This window comes from Dama dama, chromosome 14 (assembly GCF_033118175.1).
Source record: "Dama dama isolate Ldn47 chromosome 14, ASM3311817v1, whole genome shotgun sequence".
NCBI classification, from domain to species: Eukaryota; Metazoa; Chordata; class Mammalia; order Artiodactyla; family Cervidae; genus Dama; species Dama dama.
In genome coordinates, this window is record NC_083694.1 from 5287358 (window position 1) to 5304638 (window position 17281).

The 17281-nt window shown below is 38.1% G+C and overlaps 1 protein-coding gene across 1 annotated transcript in view; it reads right to left on the bottom strand.

The window, feature by feature from the left end:
- LOC133068987 (complement factor H) overlaps window positions 1-17281 on the bottom strand; it is a 113561-nt gene that overhangs the window by 74919 nt on the left and 21361 nt on the right. The window contains exons 4-7 of the mRNA XM_061160002.1: window positions 16357-16433; window positions 11463-11654; window positions 6160-6330; window positions 3580-3753 (exon numbers count right to left, since the gene is read on the bottom strand). Coding sequence (XP_061015985.1) covers window positions 3580-3753; window positions 6160-6330; window positions 11463-11654; window positions 16357-16433 — 614 coding nt within the window. The remainder of the gene's footprint in view (window positions 1-3579; window positions 3754-6159; window positions 6331-11462; window positions 11655-16356; window positions 16434-17281) is intronic.

Consider the following 17281-nt stretch of genomic DNA (forward strand, 5'->3'; position numbering starts at 1 on the left):
AGATTTTTTTAAATTATCATTCATTAGTTTACTTTTCTGTTTATGGGAAATATGTGATATATAGAGAGAACCACAACAATTTTTCATTGATTAAATCACCCAGAGTAACATTCTTATTTATCCATCAAACTAGACATTAAGATATATTTTCCTTTGCTTGTCTCATCAGAGAAATGAACAATGAATAATTCTTAATATCCAAATGGTTAAGATGACGGGAAATCCTTGTTACTTATGGTCTAATTTTAATTGGAAAATGATGTATTTTTCAGTATTTCTTACAAATAACTTAAATGAGGTATAACATAATCAAATTTTACTGTTATTATTACATATTGAGTAATTTTCACATATATGCTTGCTATATGAATTATAAAATTTGAATCTTTGCATATCTTAGCCCATTTCTTTAACAAAGACTTGTCAATTATACCCTCTCATGGCCTGTAGTCTGAATCTCTCATCACTGATAGATTTCCCCCACTTTTTTGAAGCTTGTCTACATTTTTAAGTTTGAAATGCTTACATAGTTTGATTCCCCTTAAGTAATAGTCTAGGTTTCTTCCCACTACTTTTTGGAGATTAAAATAATTTCTCTTCATTCTTGACTTTTACAAATTTCATCATGTATGTTAAGATATGTATATCTTTCAATAATTCTATGTTGGACAAGTTTGAGTCTTTGTCTTTGCAAGAGCCAAGTGAAAAGAACTCAATTAACTTTGTCATTACATTGCAGAGGAGAGATTTGAGTTCTGAAGATATGGTTTCAGAACTAGTACATTTATCATTTTGATGCATCAATGAATATGAATACAGTAAAATAATCCACTGAGACTCACTTCCAAAAGGTACGCAAAGAGGGCATAATTAAAAGTAAGCATCATTACAATCACTGGCCTGAGGCATTTTCTTCGTCTACTCTTTCATTTGGTCACATGTGAATCTGTCTTTATCTATCTCTAACCAGATCATTTATTGAAGCACATATAATAGTTCCCTATAGTTGGAAGGGCACTGATTTTTGTCAGGACTCAGAACAGCCTCATTCTTCTCTTACACTCCCACCAACACAGGCTCAGGTCTCATGAGTAGGCTTGGCTGTCCATCATAATGTTGGCTCAGACTGATCTCAAAATTGATGAAAAGTATTCACTAAGTTTTAAAGTGTTTCTAGTCTTTCTGTGGAGAAGGCAATGGCAACCCACTCCAGTACTCTTGCCTGGGAAATCCCATGGACAGAGGAGCCTGGTGGGCTGCAGTCCATGGGGTCGTGAGGAGTCGGACACGACTTCACTTTCACTTTTCACTTTCATGCACTGGAGAAGGAAATGGCAACCCACTCCAGTATTCTTGCCTGGAGAATCCCAGGGACGGGAGCCTGGTGGTCTGCCGTGTATGGGGTTGCACAGAGTCGGAAACGACTGACATGACTTAGCAGCAGCAGCAGTCTTTTTGTACCTCTGCAACTTACTCCAAAGATCCAGGCCCAGGATCTTATAATTTTTAAATTTCAGTTTTAAATTTCACGTTATTAGGTCCAACCTCACACATGGGAGTCGTTCTGAGTGACGAATCTGTCCTAATATGGGTTCACTTTCAGAAGCTCTGTATCATTCCAGATGCATCTCCTTTGCAGCATTAAATTAGCTGATGATACAAAAGTGGAAAGGAACAGGCCTGAGGACAAAGTCCTGCATCTGATAGTCAGCTCATTTAATGAAATAATGAATATTGATAAACTATTTAAACAGTTTCCTCATGTTGTCCACAAGAACGTCACAAGGTCCTTTGTGGGATAACCTTGTGGTGATATAAATAGAATTGGGTTGATCGACCATTTTCAAAGAGCTTCCCTACGGCTCAGCGGGTGAAGAATCCACCTGCTATGCAGGAGACACAGGAGATGTAGGTTTCATCTCTGGGTCAGAAAGATTCCCCTGGAGGAGGAAATGGCAACCCACTCCAGTACTCTTGCCTGGGAAATCCCATGGACAGAGGAGCCTGGCAGGCTGTAGTCCCAAGGATCACAAAGAGTTGTACATGACTGAGCGACTAAGCACACAGTACCATTTTCATAAATCCATCTTCAACAAGATTAAATGTTTTTCTTAAAGTTTTTATGCAGATTAAAATCTGTTTCATATGGCTAATACCTTCATTTTAATGGAACTTATGCTTTGAAAATTTATTTTAAATGTATGCTTGGAATTACTATTAAAGTCATTGAACTGTTTTATATCATTACAGTTGTCTTTCATGGAATAACTGGCTTAAGTATGCTGAAATTTTACAGTGTACTGTTAGAAAGAGGAGGACTGTTTTAGAGGCAGCAAAGAAGTTGAGGAGTAAAGGACGCATCCCCAGAAAATACTCTGTTCAGGTGACCTGACGCTCTTCTCTATTTTACGGTTTTAGGAAAGTCCACACCGCCTTCCACACTCCTCTCTTCAAACATTAGAGCCTAAGTCCTCACCACTGAGTGTGCAGGACTTAGTGCCCATTTCTAAGGATCACACATGACGGACATGACAGTGTGTGACCAAGTCATACCTGGTGGGGAGGCTTCTTCCTCCCTCTCTGGGGTCACTGGCCCTGAGGAAAGCGAGCTGTCTCTCAAGCAACCCGCGGAGATGCCCAGCTGGTCAGATGCTGAGGTCTCCCACAAAGCCAGGAGAGTGAGCCAACTTGGAAGCAAAGCCTCCAGCCCAGCTGAGCGTCCAGGTGACAGTGGCCCAGGTCAGTACCCTGACTGCCACCCAGGCACAGTGATTCAGAACCGGACAGTGAAGCCCCTTCCTCACTCCTGACCCACAGGAGCTCTAAGAACATGGAGGGGTGTTGTCCCACGCCAATATGTTTTCTGGGAAATTTGTTAATTAGGACTATGTATCTAATACAATGGCGTGCCAGTGGGCACAAGTGGTAAGGGAGCCACCTGCCAATGCAGGAGACACAGGAGATGCAGGTTTCAATCGCTGGGTTGGGAAGAACCCCTGGAGGAGGGCACTCCAGCATTCTTGCCTGGAAAATCCTATGAACAGCAAAGCCTGGTGGGCTACAGTCCATAGGGTGGCAAAGAGTCAGACATGACTGAGCAACTTAGCATGCATGCATGCAGGCATCTAATACAATAGGCGCTATGTGATATTATTTTAATGGCTTAGATCCAGTATTACAATTATTTTGCATGCTAAGTCGCTTTAGTCATATCTAGTTCTTTGTGACCCCCTGTGGACTGTATCTTGCCAAGCTTCTCTGTCCATGGGATTCTCCAGGCAAGAATAGTGGAGTGGGTTGTTAGAGATTTATATATTAAAAAACACAGCCATATTTTAACTTTGAGTGGCAAAAATTTAAAGAGTTTTTAGTTTACAAAAATGTTTTTATTCCTTATTTTTTATTTTTTTGCCTACTTCAAGAAGCAAATAATGCCTCTAAAAGCCCTGCATTAGCATACACAGTAGGGCAGATACTTGGATTTGCCCTACTCTGTAGGGCATTGTGCCCCATTGTTGTATGTTTAAGAGAAAGAAATTTCACAAATAAGAAGAAGGTCAAGATATGAATGGAACGTACAGGTACATCTTGGAGCAGGTACCCAGCCATCTCTAGTACACGTTGCAACAGTTCCATGGATCTCAGGAACAAAACCCTTTTTACACTCGTAAGTGATTGTATCTTGACCTCTGTATTTGCTTAATTCAGGTCTGTACACACCATTTGGAATACGAGGAGGATCACATATTATTTCTGAAAAGAGAAAAGGTATGTTCACAATATAGAAATCACATCCCTTAAAATAATCAATGATATAAAAATATAAAAGTGGATGTTTTTAATTTGTTCTTAGTACAGCACAAAAGTCAGTAAAATGAGCACAGCCTCACACCCCTCCTGCTCTATCACTTACATTTCCCTTCACTGTGTTTCTCATCTGATGTATCTGTACCCTCAGTACTCTTGAACCCTTTCTCCACAGTCAGCGCACACTTCATGATATTCCACATTTGGCAAAGAATTCATGATGTATCACTTCAGCTATTCTTTCCACTTTCTGCAAGTTTCTCAGCTTCTGCATTTCTCACAAGTACTGCTGGCAGATATTCTCCTCCCTCCAGACACTTGTTGCAATAGCACACCCTGTCCTTTTGAAGTAGACTTAACTACAGGGATTGCACAGGGCAATGAGATGAATGTGGAAGGAATGTTTTCCTTTGGGGAGGGAGTTGAAAAAGTCATTGAATTTTCCTGTTCTCTTTCCCACAGCTGCAGTGATTAAAGAACATGGAAGGTCATATCTCCATTCCCTGATTCTTACAATTAAAATAATGAGGAGGGTCCCTCCTGACCTATGTTTTCTGGGAAATTTGTTAATTAAGACTATATATCTAATACAATGGGCTTCCCAGTTGGCACAAGTGGTAAGGAATCCAGCTGCCAATGCAGGAGACATAGGAGATGCAGGTTCCAATGAAGGTTGGAAGTGAGCACGCATAGAAAATAAACTTTAGTTTCTTAAGCCACTAAGATTTTGGAATACATTATTCTTATTGTAATAACCTAATCCAGGTTTCAAAACTCCTCTTTCATATAAAGACTCAGGTGAAAGGTGTCTGTTGTAAATACTGAGCTCCACCATTGTAGGGCAAAAGTAGCCATAGACAATACTTATAAGAAATGGGCATGTCTCTGTTCCAGTAAGTCTTAGTTTACAAAAAAGGGACAGGCTGGATTTGACCTGGGGCTATGGCGTGAACCAGACACGGGACAACAAACTGGTTCAAATTTGAGAAGGGAGTACGTCAAGGCTGTATATTGTCACTGTGCTTATTTAATTTCTATACAGAGTACATCATGTGAATTGGTGGACTGGATGAATCACAAGCTAGCATCAAGATTGCCAGGAGAAATATCAACAACCTCAGATATGCAGACAATAGCACCCTAATGGCAGAAAGCGAAGAGGAACTAAAGAGCCTCTTGATGAAAGTGAAAGAGGAGAGGGAAAAAGCTGGCTTAAAATTCAACATTCAAAAACCTAAGATCATAGCAACTGGTCCCATCATTTCATGGCAAATACAGGAGAAAAACTGGAAGCAGTGGCAGATTTCTTCTTGGGCTCCAAAATCACTGCAGATGGTGACTGCAGCCATGAAATTAAAAGATGCTTACTCCTTCGAAGAAAAGATATGACCAACCTAGACAGCATATTAAAAACCAGAGACATTACTTTGCCAACAGAGGTCTGTCAAGTCAAAGCTATGGTTTTTCCAGTAGTCATGCATGGACGAGAGAGTTGGATCATAAAGAAGGCCTAACACCAAAGAACTGATGCTTTCAAACTGTGGTGCTAGAGAAGACTCTTTCAGAGTCTCTTGGGTAGCAAGGAGGTCAAACCAGTCAATCCTAAAAGGAAATCAACCCTGAATATTCATTGGAAGGACTGAAGCTGAAGCTCCTGTGCTTTGGCCATCTGATTCGAAGAGCTGACTCACTGGAAAAGACTCTGATGCTGAGAAAGATTGAAGGTGGGGGAAGAAAGGGACAACAGAGGATGAGATGGTTGAATGGCATCACTAACTCAATAGACATGAGTCAGAGCAAACTCTGGGAGATAGTGAAGTACAGGGAAACCTGGCATGCTGCTGTTTATGGGGTTGCAAAGAGTCGGACACAACTTCATGACTGAACAACAGTGTGCTACACAACAATAGTGTGCTACCCCTTGACACAGGCCTTTCTGATTTATAAAGTTCTACTCAGTCATTTACATCAACTTTGCTAGTACACAACAAGGATCAATTTGCAATAATCTTTTTTTTTTTTTTTTAAGTCATGCTTCCCAAGTGGCTCAGTGGTAAAGAATCCAATGGAGGAGACAGAGGTTCAGTCCCTGGGTCAGGAAGATCCCTTGGAGAAGGGAGTGCCAACCCACGCCAGTATCGTTGCCTGGGAAATCCCAAGGACAGAGGAGCCTGGCGGGCTACAGTCCACGGGATCTCAAAGGAGTCAAACATGGCTTAGCAACTAAACAACAACAAATAAACACCAATACTCCATTGTCAGAAAAAATAAACTGCTTAATGATAAGGAGGATACGAGTTAAAGCAACTGGTAAAATATACAGCAAAAGAGGTAGAAGAAATGTAATATTACCTTTACAAGCAGGAGCTGGAGTCCATCCAAATTTAGTGCATACTGTATCTCCTCTCTCACCATATTCAAAACCGGCTGCACATCTATATTGAACTCGTTCATTTACCTTATAAGTTGCCTTTGGAAGTACAGCTTGTCCATTTAAAACGACTGGTGGTTTGCAGAAAATTTCTAAACAAAAGGAATTAAATTCCAAAATGTCTATTATATGTCAAAGTACTGTGCCCCAGACATAAGCTATATAAAGATACAACTTTTGTTTCCATTCCATTAAGTAAATTAGGCCACCAAACAAAGTCCTGTTTTGATTTGAATGCTTGATGAATAATTTATCAGTTGTTCTTAATATTCATTTTGGAAGAAAGTTAAAATTCTGATTTAAATCTTGTTGCTGATTTATTTAGTTGGGGGATAAATTAGTCCTCTTGAAAGAAATAATGGCCAGTAACTTCATCAGCTATATATATATAAAACTGAATACCGAAGTAGTTTCATTGTGATTTATGTAAAACAGCCTATTCATATGTATCCTGGTTTTCTATATATTTTGCTTTATTTTAGATTAATGTTACATAAAGAGGATACTTGTTGTAACTTAAGCATTTTATATATTATAGCATTTTAAATGAATCTTAACATCAGTTTCTAGAGCTGTGGGAAATTACATCAAAAGTATGTTTACCCATTTGGTATTACTAAATATTTATGTTGCCTCCTGTCCTTCATTTGTAGAAAGCTAGAAAACATCATGTATTTAATGGCTTTCTCTTTTTTTCAACTTTTTCTAGGACTTTTTAAAAAAATTTTTTATTTCCTAATTTTTACTGGCATTTATCTGCTTTACAATTCTGTGTTAGTTTCTACTGTACAGCCCAGGTATTGAACTATATGTATATGCATGTACACATACATATGTATACATATACCCCTTCTTTTTTGGATTTCCTTTTCATTTGTGTCTCCAGAGAGCACTGAGTTGCCTGTGCTATGCAGTAGGTTCTCATTAATTTTCTATTTTATACATAGTATCAATAATGACTATATATATGTCAATCCCAGTCTTAGAATTCATCCCGCCTCCCCTTCCCCCTTGCTATCCACACATTTGTTCTCTACATCTGTGTCTCTATTTCGGCTCTGTAAATGAGATCATCTCTACCGATTTTTTCAGATTCTACATATATGTGTTAATACAAAATACTTGATTTTCTTTGTGACTTACTTCACTCCATATGACAGTACATAGGCCTCTTCTACATAAATCATTTTTTAAAAGCTTTTTATAAAAATTTTCAAACATAATCAAAAATAGAAAAAAATATGTGATCTAAATTCCAAATCATTTAAACTTGCTTTAAAAATAATAATAATTAGCAATACATAATGAACTTTTCTCGTATTCAATATTCTTATACCACATAACGTTTCCAGTTGTACTGCTGAGGCACTTAATAAGTGTTCTAATACTTGCATATAAATTTAATGGGAAAGTACAAATCTATATATTCAAGAAGAATATATGTGTTTTTTGAGGGAAAACATTCTCATGGAAAGAATTTATATAGAAGTAACTATGGAACTCTTTTTTTTAATATGAAGGAACTGTATCACAGATATTACATTCAATTTACATGAACTCATGTAGTTCTGCAATGTAATTAAAATAACATAATTTAAAAAAAAAAGGTCAAATGTGATACATAATTTCAGCGAATGACCTGTAAAAATTATATATATTTTTTGTTATTGATAATAGAGTAATCATTAACAAAATACTTTATCAAATAAATTAACTTGTTGTATTACATCTCCAAAAAGCAACTGACCAGCTCTTGTGATTGCCATTTAAGTTTCTGTCAAAAACAAACAAACAAACAAACAAACAAAAGCTGGACATCACCTTTCACATTGTCCTCTCTCAAACATTTTCGCCTGGGATTCCAGCAACGGCGACTAATTTCCCAGATTCTATTCTTCCTTCATCTCAATCTTTTCTTTCCTGCTTGCAACTTAATGATATTTTTCCTGTCGCTTCACTATTCAACTTAAAATGCTGCATTGATTCCCAAATTAGTCTGCATAAAAGCCTAATCCTTCAGCATGGTGTGTGCCACCCCTCAGAACCTTGGACTGCCCATATTCACTCCATCACTGACTTCTTCTCCGCCTGCATCCTATGTTAAGGCCCCTGAGAACAAGGGGAACAAGGGGCTTCATGCTCAAAGAGGCCTCAAGGCCACTGCCCCTTCCTCTCCATCTGACTGGCTTGCTTTTCCCTGCCTCAATTCATCTAAAGATTCTCATTCTTCCTTTAAGACATGTTTTGCATCAGTCATTTCAGAAAGATTTCACTAACCACAGAAACTTACGCAAAAGATAAACCCCACCCACAATCCTCTAGAGCGTCCCTCTTGGCTCACTTGGTAAAGAACCTGCCTATAATGCAGGAGACCCAAGCTGGATCCCTGGGTCAGAAAGATTCCCTGGAGAAGAGAATGTCAACCCACTCCAGTATTCTTGCCTGGAAATCCCATGGACAGAGGAACCTAGGGGCTACAATCCATGCAGTTGCAAGAGTCAGACACAACTCAGCAACTAAATCACAACTCCCACCACATGATCTCTAGAGCATATGTAACTGCTACACTGCATATAAATATGCTCATCTTTATTAACTCGAAATAATTTTGTAAAAAGGACTTTCTAGGAAGAGAAACACTTCTCTTTGTGTCTCACTGTAGGACAGACTAGACTAAGAAAATGTAAATAATTTGGGGATATTAGATAATGTTAAAAAAAAAATAGTAGAAATTTCTCCCAAACAAGTATTAGTAAAACAAGGTATGGTAATTTTAAATAAATTGGACATAATACATTATGACAAAAGCCAAAATCATCATGAGGTTCTCAAGGGAACATTTCACACAAAGATAGGCACAATAAAGGAGAAAAACAGGAAGGACCTAATGAATGAAGCAGAAGAGATTAAGAAGAGGTGGCAAGAATACACAGAAGAATTGCACAAAAAAAGATCTCAATGACCCAGACAACCACAGTTGTGTGGTCACTCACCTATAGCCAGACATCCTGGAGTATGAAGTCAAGTGGGCCTTAGGAAGCCTTGTTACAAACAAAAGTAGTGGAGGTGATGGAATTCCAGCTGAGCTATTTCAAATCCTAAAAGATAATGCTGTTGAAGTGCTGCACTCAATATGCCAGCAACCTTGGAAAACTCAGCAGTGGCACAGGACTGGAAAAGTTCAGCTTTCCTTCTGATCCCAAAGAAGGGCAATGCCAAAGAATGTTCAAGCTACCACACTATTGCACTCATTCACATGCTAGCAAGGTAATACTCAAAATCCTTCAAGCTAAGTTTCAATAATACGTGAACCAAGAACTTCCAGATGTACAGTTGGATTTAGAAAAACCAGAGAAACCAAACAACCAACATCTGTTGGATCATAGAAAAAAGAAAGGGGATTCCAGAAAAAAAAAAATCTATTTCTACTTCATTGACTATGCTAAAGCCTTTGACTGTGTGGATCACAACAAACTGTGGAAATTCTCCAAGAGTTGGGAATGCCTGACCATCTCACCTGCCTCCTGGGAAACTAGTATGCAGGACAAGAAGCAACAGTTAGAACTGGACATGGAACAACTGACTGGTTCAAAATTGAGAAAGGAGTATGTCAAGGCTGTAAATGTCACCCTGCTAATTTAACTTACATGCAGAGTACATCATGCAAAATGCTGGGCTGGATGAAACACAAGCTGGAATCAAGATTGCTGGGAGAAATATCAACAACCTCAGATACACAGATGATATCATTATAATGGCAGAAAGAGGAACTAAAGAGCCTCTTGATGAAAATGAGAGAGGAGAGTGAAAAATTTGGCTTAAAACTCAGCATTCAAATAATGAAGATCATGGCATCCAGTCCCATCACTTCATGGCAAATAGATGGGGAAAAGGTGGAAACTGTCATATTTCATTATCTTGGGCTCCAAAATCACTGCAAAGGGTGACTGCCACCATGATATTAAAAGACACTTGCTCCTTGGAAGAAAAGCTAAGACAAACCTAGTCAGTGTATTAAAAAGCAAAATCATCACTTTGCCGAAAAAGGTCTGTATAGCCAAAGTTATGATTTTTTCCACTAGTCATGTACAGATTGAGAGTTAGACCATAAAAAAGGCTGAGTGGCAAAGAACTGATGCTTTCAAACTGTGGTGTTAGAAGACTTTTGAGAGTCCCTTGGAATGCAAGGAGATCAAACTGGTCAATCCTAAAGGAAATCAACCCTGAATATTCACTGGAAGGACTGATGCCAATGCTGAAGTTCCAATACTTTGGCCACCTGATGCAACGAGCCGACTCATTGGGAAAAACCTCTGATGCTGGGGGAAATTTAGGGCAGGAGGAAAAGGGGGCAACAGAGGATGAGATGGTTGGATGGGATCACTGACTCAATGGACCTGTGTTTGAGCAAACTCTGGGAGATAGTGAAGGACAGGGAAGCCTGGTGCGTTGCAATTCATGGGGTTGCAAAGAGTCAGACAGGACTGAGCAACTGAACAACAACAAAATCATCATACTGGTCAGCAGTATTAAGACTGTAGAAATGCTTGTTTACAGGTTACTGTAGAACTTTTTTTTTAAAGACAAAAATTTATTTAGTGGATTCAATTCAGATCAGCAATGTTTATACTAAATTTCCAGTGCAAGTATAAAACAGGGCCACTTTTAGAAGTGTTATTCAAAGACAGAATGTCGTCATGATACATCAGTAGAGATAAACATTGAATGTTCAGTTTTTCAAATATAAAATGACCTTTTGGAGTTTTAATATTAAAACTTGTAGCAGAAATGCTTAAGATTTTACTTTAGTCATGAGTCAATTACACTTTAATTATGGTTATGAGAATGGACTTTAGTGTCATATAACCTAGGTTTGAATCTTACCTCTACCATATACACCAAGATCATTTTTGACATGTAATTTAATTTCTTTGCACCATGATTTCCTTAATTATGAAACAGAGATGAACACAGTACATAAATCACATGGTCATTTGGAAGGTTAAATAGATGACACTTGTAAACAATTTACATCACCTACTGAAAAACAATTTAGATCACCTACTGTAAAATACTGTAAAAAAAAAAAGTGCTAAATAAATGCTAGTGATTGTTAGTATTTTTTAAATCCTATAGGATGCACAGTGTTTTGAAAGGCATATTTTCATGAAAAAAACTAAACTCATGCAATTAATCAAACCAACAGTAAGTAAGTTTATCTTACCTACACATTTTGGTGTTTCTGCACTCCAAACACCACCAGCTGAGCAATGTATCTGTTTGGGTCCATCCAGCATGTAACCTGAATTACACTCAAACTGTACCACTTGTCCATAGGTATATTCTTGGTCTGGTTCCAGGGCACCACTGAAAATTTTCCCATTCTCTGGTTCTGTCACTGGGAAACACTTAACAACTGAAAAAATAAACATAACTTCCTCTAATGAAATTGGAAAACTATAAAACTTTATCATGAAGAAATGAGTATATATAAATTTGACATATATATATATATATATATATATAAAACCAACAAGATTACTTTTTTAAAGATGTGTTTATTTGATAAAACTGTTAGCCAGAAATAAATTCTACTAAGTAAAAACAAAGAAAAACAATAATAGTAGTAAGCTTATCTCTGATTCTTTTCTGTGAGAGTAAGCAAAAAACCTACTACCTTGAGTTTTGTAATGAAAGTGTATATATTTTCACTTTCATTTTTAATGAAACTATATATATATTCCATGAACAGTATGGAAAGGCAAAAACATAGGACACTGAAAGATGAACTCCCCAGGTCGGTAAAGGTGCCCAATATGTTACCGGATATCAATGGAGAAAATAACTCCAGAAAGAATGAAGGGATGGAGCCAAAGCAAAAACAACACCCAGCTGTGGATGTGACTGGTGATAAAAGCAAGGTCCAATGCTGTAAAGAGCAATATTGCATAGGAACCTGGAATGTTAGGTCCATGAATCAAGGCAAATTGGAAGTGGTCAAACAGGAGATGTAAAGAGTGAACGTCAACATTCTAGGAATCAACAAACTAAAATGGACTGGAATAGGTGAATTTAACTCAGAGGACTATTATATTTACTACTGTGGGCAGGAATTCCTTAGAAGAAATGGAGTAGCTATTATAGTCAACAAAAGAGCCAGAAATGCAGTAGTTGGATGCAATCTCAAAAACGACAGAATGATCTCTGATCCTTTCCAAGGCACACCACTCAATATCACAGTAATCCAAGTCTATGCCCTGACCAGTAATGCTGAAGAAGCTGAAGTTGAAGGGTTCTATGAAAACCTACAAGACATTCTAGAACTAATACCCAAAAAAGATGACCTTTTCATGATAGGGGACTGGAATGCAAAAGTAGGAAGTAAAAAAACACATGGAGTAATAGCAAATTTGGCCTTGGAGTACAGAATGAAGCAGGGCAAAGGCTAATAGAGTTTTGCCAAGAGAACGCATTGATCATAACAAACACCCTCTTCCAACAACACAAGAGAAGACTCTACACATAAACATCACCAGATGGCCAACACTGAAATCAGACTGATTATATTCTTTGCAGCCAAAGATGGAGAAGCTCTATACAGTCACCAAAAACATGACTAGGAGCTGACTGTGGCTCAGATCATGAACACCTTATTGCCAAATTCAGACTTAAATTGAAGAAAGTAGGGAAAACCACTAGACCATTCAGGTATGACCTAAATCAAACCCCTTATGATTATACAGTGGAAGTGATAAATAGATTTAAGGAACTAGACCTGATAGACATAGCGCCTGATGAACTATGGACAGAGGTTTGTGACATTGTACAGGAGACAGGGATTAAGACCATCCCCAAGAAAAAGAAATGCAAAAAAGCAAAATGGCTGTCTGAGGAGGCCTTACATATAGTGTTGGAAAGAAGAGAAGCCAAAAGCAAAGGAGAAAAGGAATGATATACCCATTTGAATGCAGAGTTCCAAAGAATGCCAAGGAGAGATAAGAAAGCCTTCTTCAGTGAATAGTGCAAATAAATAGAGGAAAATAATAGAATTAGAAAGACTAGAGATCTCTTCAAGAAAGTTAGAGATACCAAGCGAACATTTCATGCAAAGATGGGCATAATAAAGGACAGAAATGGTATGGACCTAACAGAATCAGAACATATTAAGAAGAGTTAGCAAGAATACACAGAAGAACTGTACAAAAAAGATCTTCATGACCCAGATAACCACAATGGTGTGATCACTCACCTAGAGCCAGACATCCTGGAATGGGAAGTCAAGGGGGCCTTAGGAAGCATAACTACAAACAAAACTAGTTGAGGCGATGGAATTCCAGTTGAGCTATTTCAAATTCTAAAAGATGATGCTGTAAAAGTGCTGTGCTCAATATGTTAGCGAATTTTGAAAACACAGCAGTGGCCACAGGACTGGAAAAGGTCAGTTTTCATTCCAATCCCAAAGAAAGGCAAGACCAAAGAATGCTCAAGCTACCGCATAATTGCACTTATCTCACACTCACGCAAGGTAATCCTCAAAATTCTCCAAGCCAGACTTCAGCAATATGTGAACTATGAACTTCCAGATGATCAAGCTGGTTTTAGAAGAGACAGAGGAACCAGAGATCAAATTGCCAACATCCGTTGGATCATTGAAAAAGCAAGAGAGTTTCAGAAAAACATCTATTTCTGCTTTATTGATTATGCCAAAGCCTTTGACTGTGTGGATCACAACAAACTGTGGAAAATTCTGAAAGAGGTGGGAATACCAGACCACCTGACCTGCCTCTTGAGAAATCTGTATGCACGTCAGGAAGCAAAAGTTAGGACTGGACATGGAACAACAGACTGGTTCCAAATAGGAAAAGGAGTACATCAAGGCTGTATATTGTCACCCTGCTTATTTAACTTGTATGCAGAGTACATCATGAGAAACACTGGGCTGGATGAAGCACAAGCTGGAGGCAAGATTGCTGGGAGAAATATCAATAACCTCAGACATGCAGATAACACCACCCTTCTGGCAGAAAGTGAAGAAGAACTAAAGAGCCTCTTGATGAAAGTGAAAGTGGAGAGTGAAAAAGTTGGCTTAAAGCTCAACATTCAGAAAACAAAGATCATGGCATCTGGTCCCATCACTTCATGGCAAATAGATGAAGAAATAGTGGAAACAGTGGCTGACTTTATTTGGGGGGGCTCCAAAATCACTGCAGATGGTGATTGCAGCCATGAAATTAAAAGATGCTTACTCCTTGGAAGAGAAGTTATGACCAACCTAGACAGCATATTAAGATCAGACATTACTTTGCCAACAGAGGTCCGTCTAGTCAAGGCTATGGTTTTTCCAGTAATCATGTATGGATGTGAGAGTTGGACTATAAAGAAAGCTGAGCACCAAAGAATTGATGCTTTTGAACTGTGGTGTTGGAGAAGACTCTTGAGAGGCCCTTGGACTGCAAGAAGATCCAACCAGTCCATCCTTAAGGAGATCAGTCCTGGGTGTTCATTGGAAGGACTGATGTTTAAGCTGAAACTCCAGTATTTTGGCCACCTGATGCAAAAAGCTGACTCATTTGAAAAGACCCTGATGATGAGAAAGATTGAGGAGAAGAAGGGGATGACAGAGGATGAGATGGTTGGATGTATCATCGAATCAATGGAGATGAGTTTGAGTAAACTGTGGGAGTTGGTAACAGAGAGGGAGGCCTGGTGTGCTGCAGTCCATGGGGTCGCAAAGAGTTGGACTTGACTGAGCGACTGAACTGAACTGAACTGATATATTTTGTAGTAGCAAAAAAAGTGTTTCTTACATAATTGAGAAATATAAAGTTGGGGATACTTGAATACAAATTTTCCATTTGTCTCATAATAATATAAAGCTGTATTCTTAAAAGGTGTAAAAGCAAACCTTCTGATTTTATGTCCTTCAATAAATAAATAATCTTTCATTTTTCTTCTTCTTCTATATCAAAATAACTAGAGCACTTTTTTGATTTCCCTTATTATTTTCCAATATCCCTTAGTTTTAAGATAGTCAACCTTTATTTTACAATAGAAACTCCCAGGATGCTTGTTAAATGGAAATTCTGTGGTTAGCTCTCTGTGCTATCACCCAAGGAACACTGATTCAGTCAATCTTTATGATCCAAAAATTTCAGTTTTTACAAGCATTCCAGATCATTCCAGTATGGATGTTCCCTACAACATTTACCCCCTTCCTCTCATTTCTGTAGATGAAAGCCCTCCCAGTCTCTTTTTCAGAAAACAGGAGTTTTGAGTGATCACTTTTCTTCTTACTGTCTTCCTCTGCCTGTCTTTTTCTCTCTCTTTCCTCCCTCTCTCTCTGTCTTTGCCTTGCATTTCCCTCTCCTTTTCCCTCTCTACTTAGTCATCACCATTCAACTAGGAAAAGTTATTTTCATGATAACTACAGATTATTCTTTTTATTTTATATTGGAGTATAGTCAATTAACAGTGTTGTGATAGTTGCAGGTGGACAGCAAAGGGACTGTTATTTTCATGATGACTACAGATTGGAAGTACTGGTTTAAAATCTGGAAACAGGATGTGCAATTTTTTCATTCTTTCTGTTTGCTTTATGGATCAGTAAGAAAGGGCAGAGCTCTTCCTTAGTTTCTGGCTCTTTTCAGTAAACTAAAACCATAGGAAAACTCCCCTTGTCAGGCAGGAGGAAGGAGATGTCTAAACCATATTCTCCAGTTAAGCTGTTATCAGAGATCCTTGCATTGGGGTGGCTATTTGGCTGAGTGCTCCTTCATTAATAAAGCTGAAACTCTCATCTTCATTTTAATGTGATATATGTGTTATTTCCAGTGGTTAGAATCCAAAAGGAAAAACAAAACTTAGATTTTTTTTCTAGTCTTAATACTTAGACTATTAGATTAGATGAACCTATATTTACGCTTAGTTACTGAAACACTTAACAACATAGCAATAAAAGACTAGATCCAACTCTGTACTAAAGTAGAATCCACAAAAATAATTTGAGTAAGAAATATTTAATTATAAACTTTAAGAATATTTAATGTAAGAGATTTCCAAAAAAAATAATATTTTAAATAATATGCTTTAATATACTTGTAAATCAGTTTTACATCTACCTTCACATATGGGAATATCATTGGTCCATCCATTTGTGTCACATTCACGGAAATTCATCTCACCCAGCATCCGATACCTAAAAATCAAAAATAACAGAATTGTGAGCTGATGTGTGTTTATGTGAAGTTTTAAGTTTGATACCATTTCAAATATCCAGACACTCTATTTTGAGGAAAACTATTGATAAGAGCACACGCTTCCCTCCCTCCTCAGGAAAGGCCCTTAAGCCCTCAGGTGCATGGACTTGAATGATCAAGATCCTTGGTCCTTATTGCAAACTCCTTATTGTTTCATGCACTTTTATTTTTCCGGTTGAGTCAGTTAATGAGGTACACTTAACAATGTAATAAGCTCCACGAACTATCACCAAAACAAAATATAAAAACATAAGATCATGATAAAAGCAGTAAACAACAGTTCACTGTATATTACCCCAGTCCACTCTTTTTCCATATTTCTATCCATAGCCCTACACTCCATGATTGTGATATTTTCTGCACACTTTGGGCTTTTTTTTAACATGATCAAGGACAGTGCTAGCAAGAATGTTTCAGTGTGGTTTATTGTCAGCACTTATCTCCATCTCCCAGCTCCATCCTGGCCGATGCTTTCCAGAGTGTGGTCACCAAGTCAAGCCTGCTTACAGAAGTCATTCAGTGACAAATTATACTAACTCATCAAGCCTGAGTTTCAAACCAAAGATGCTGTACTTGCACAGGGAACTATGCTCAGTGTCATGTGGCAGACTGAATGGGAGGGGAGTCTGGGGAGAATGGATACATGTATGTGTATGGCTGAGTTCCTTTGCTGTGCACTTGAAACTATCACAACATTGTTAATGGCTATATTCCAATACAAAATACTGCTGCTGCTGCTAAGTCACATCAGTCGTGTCTGAATCTGTGTACCCCATAGACGGAAGCC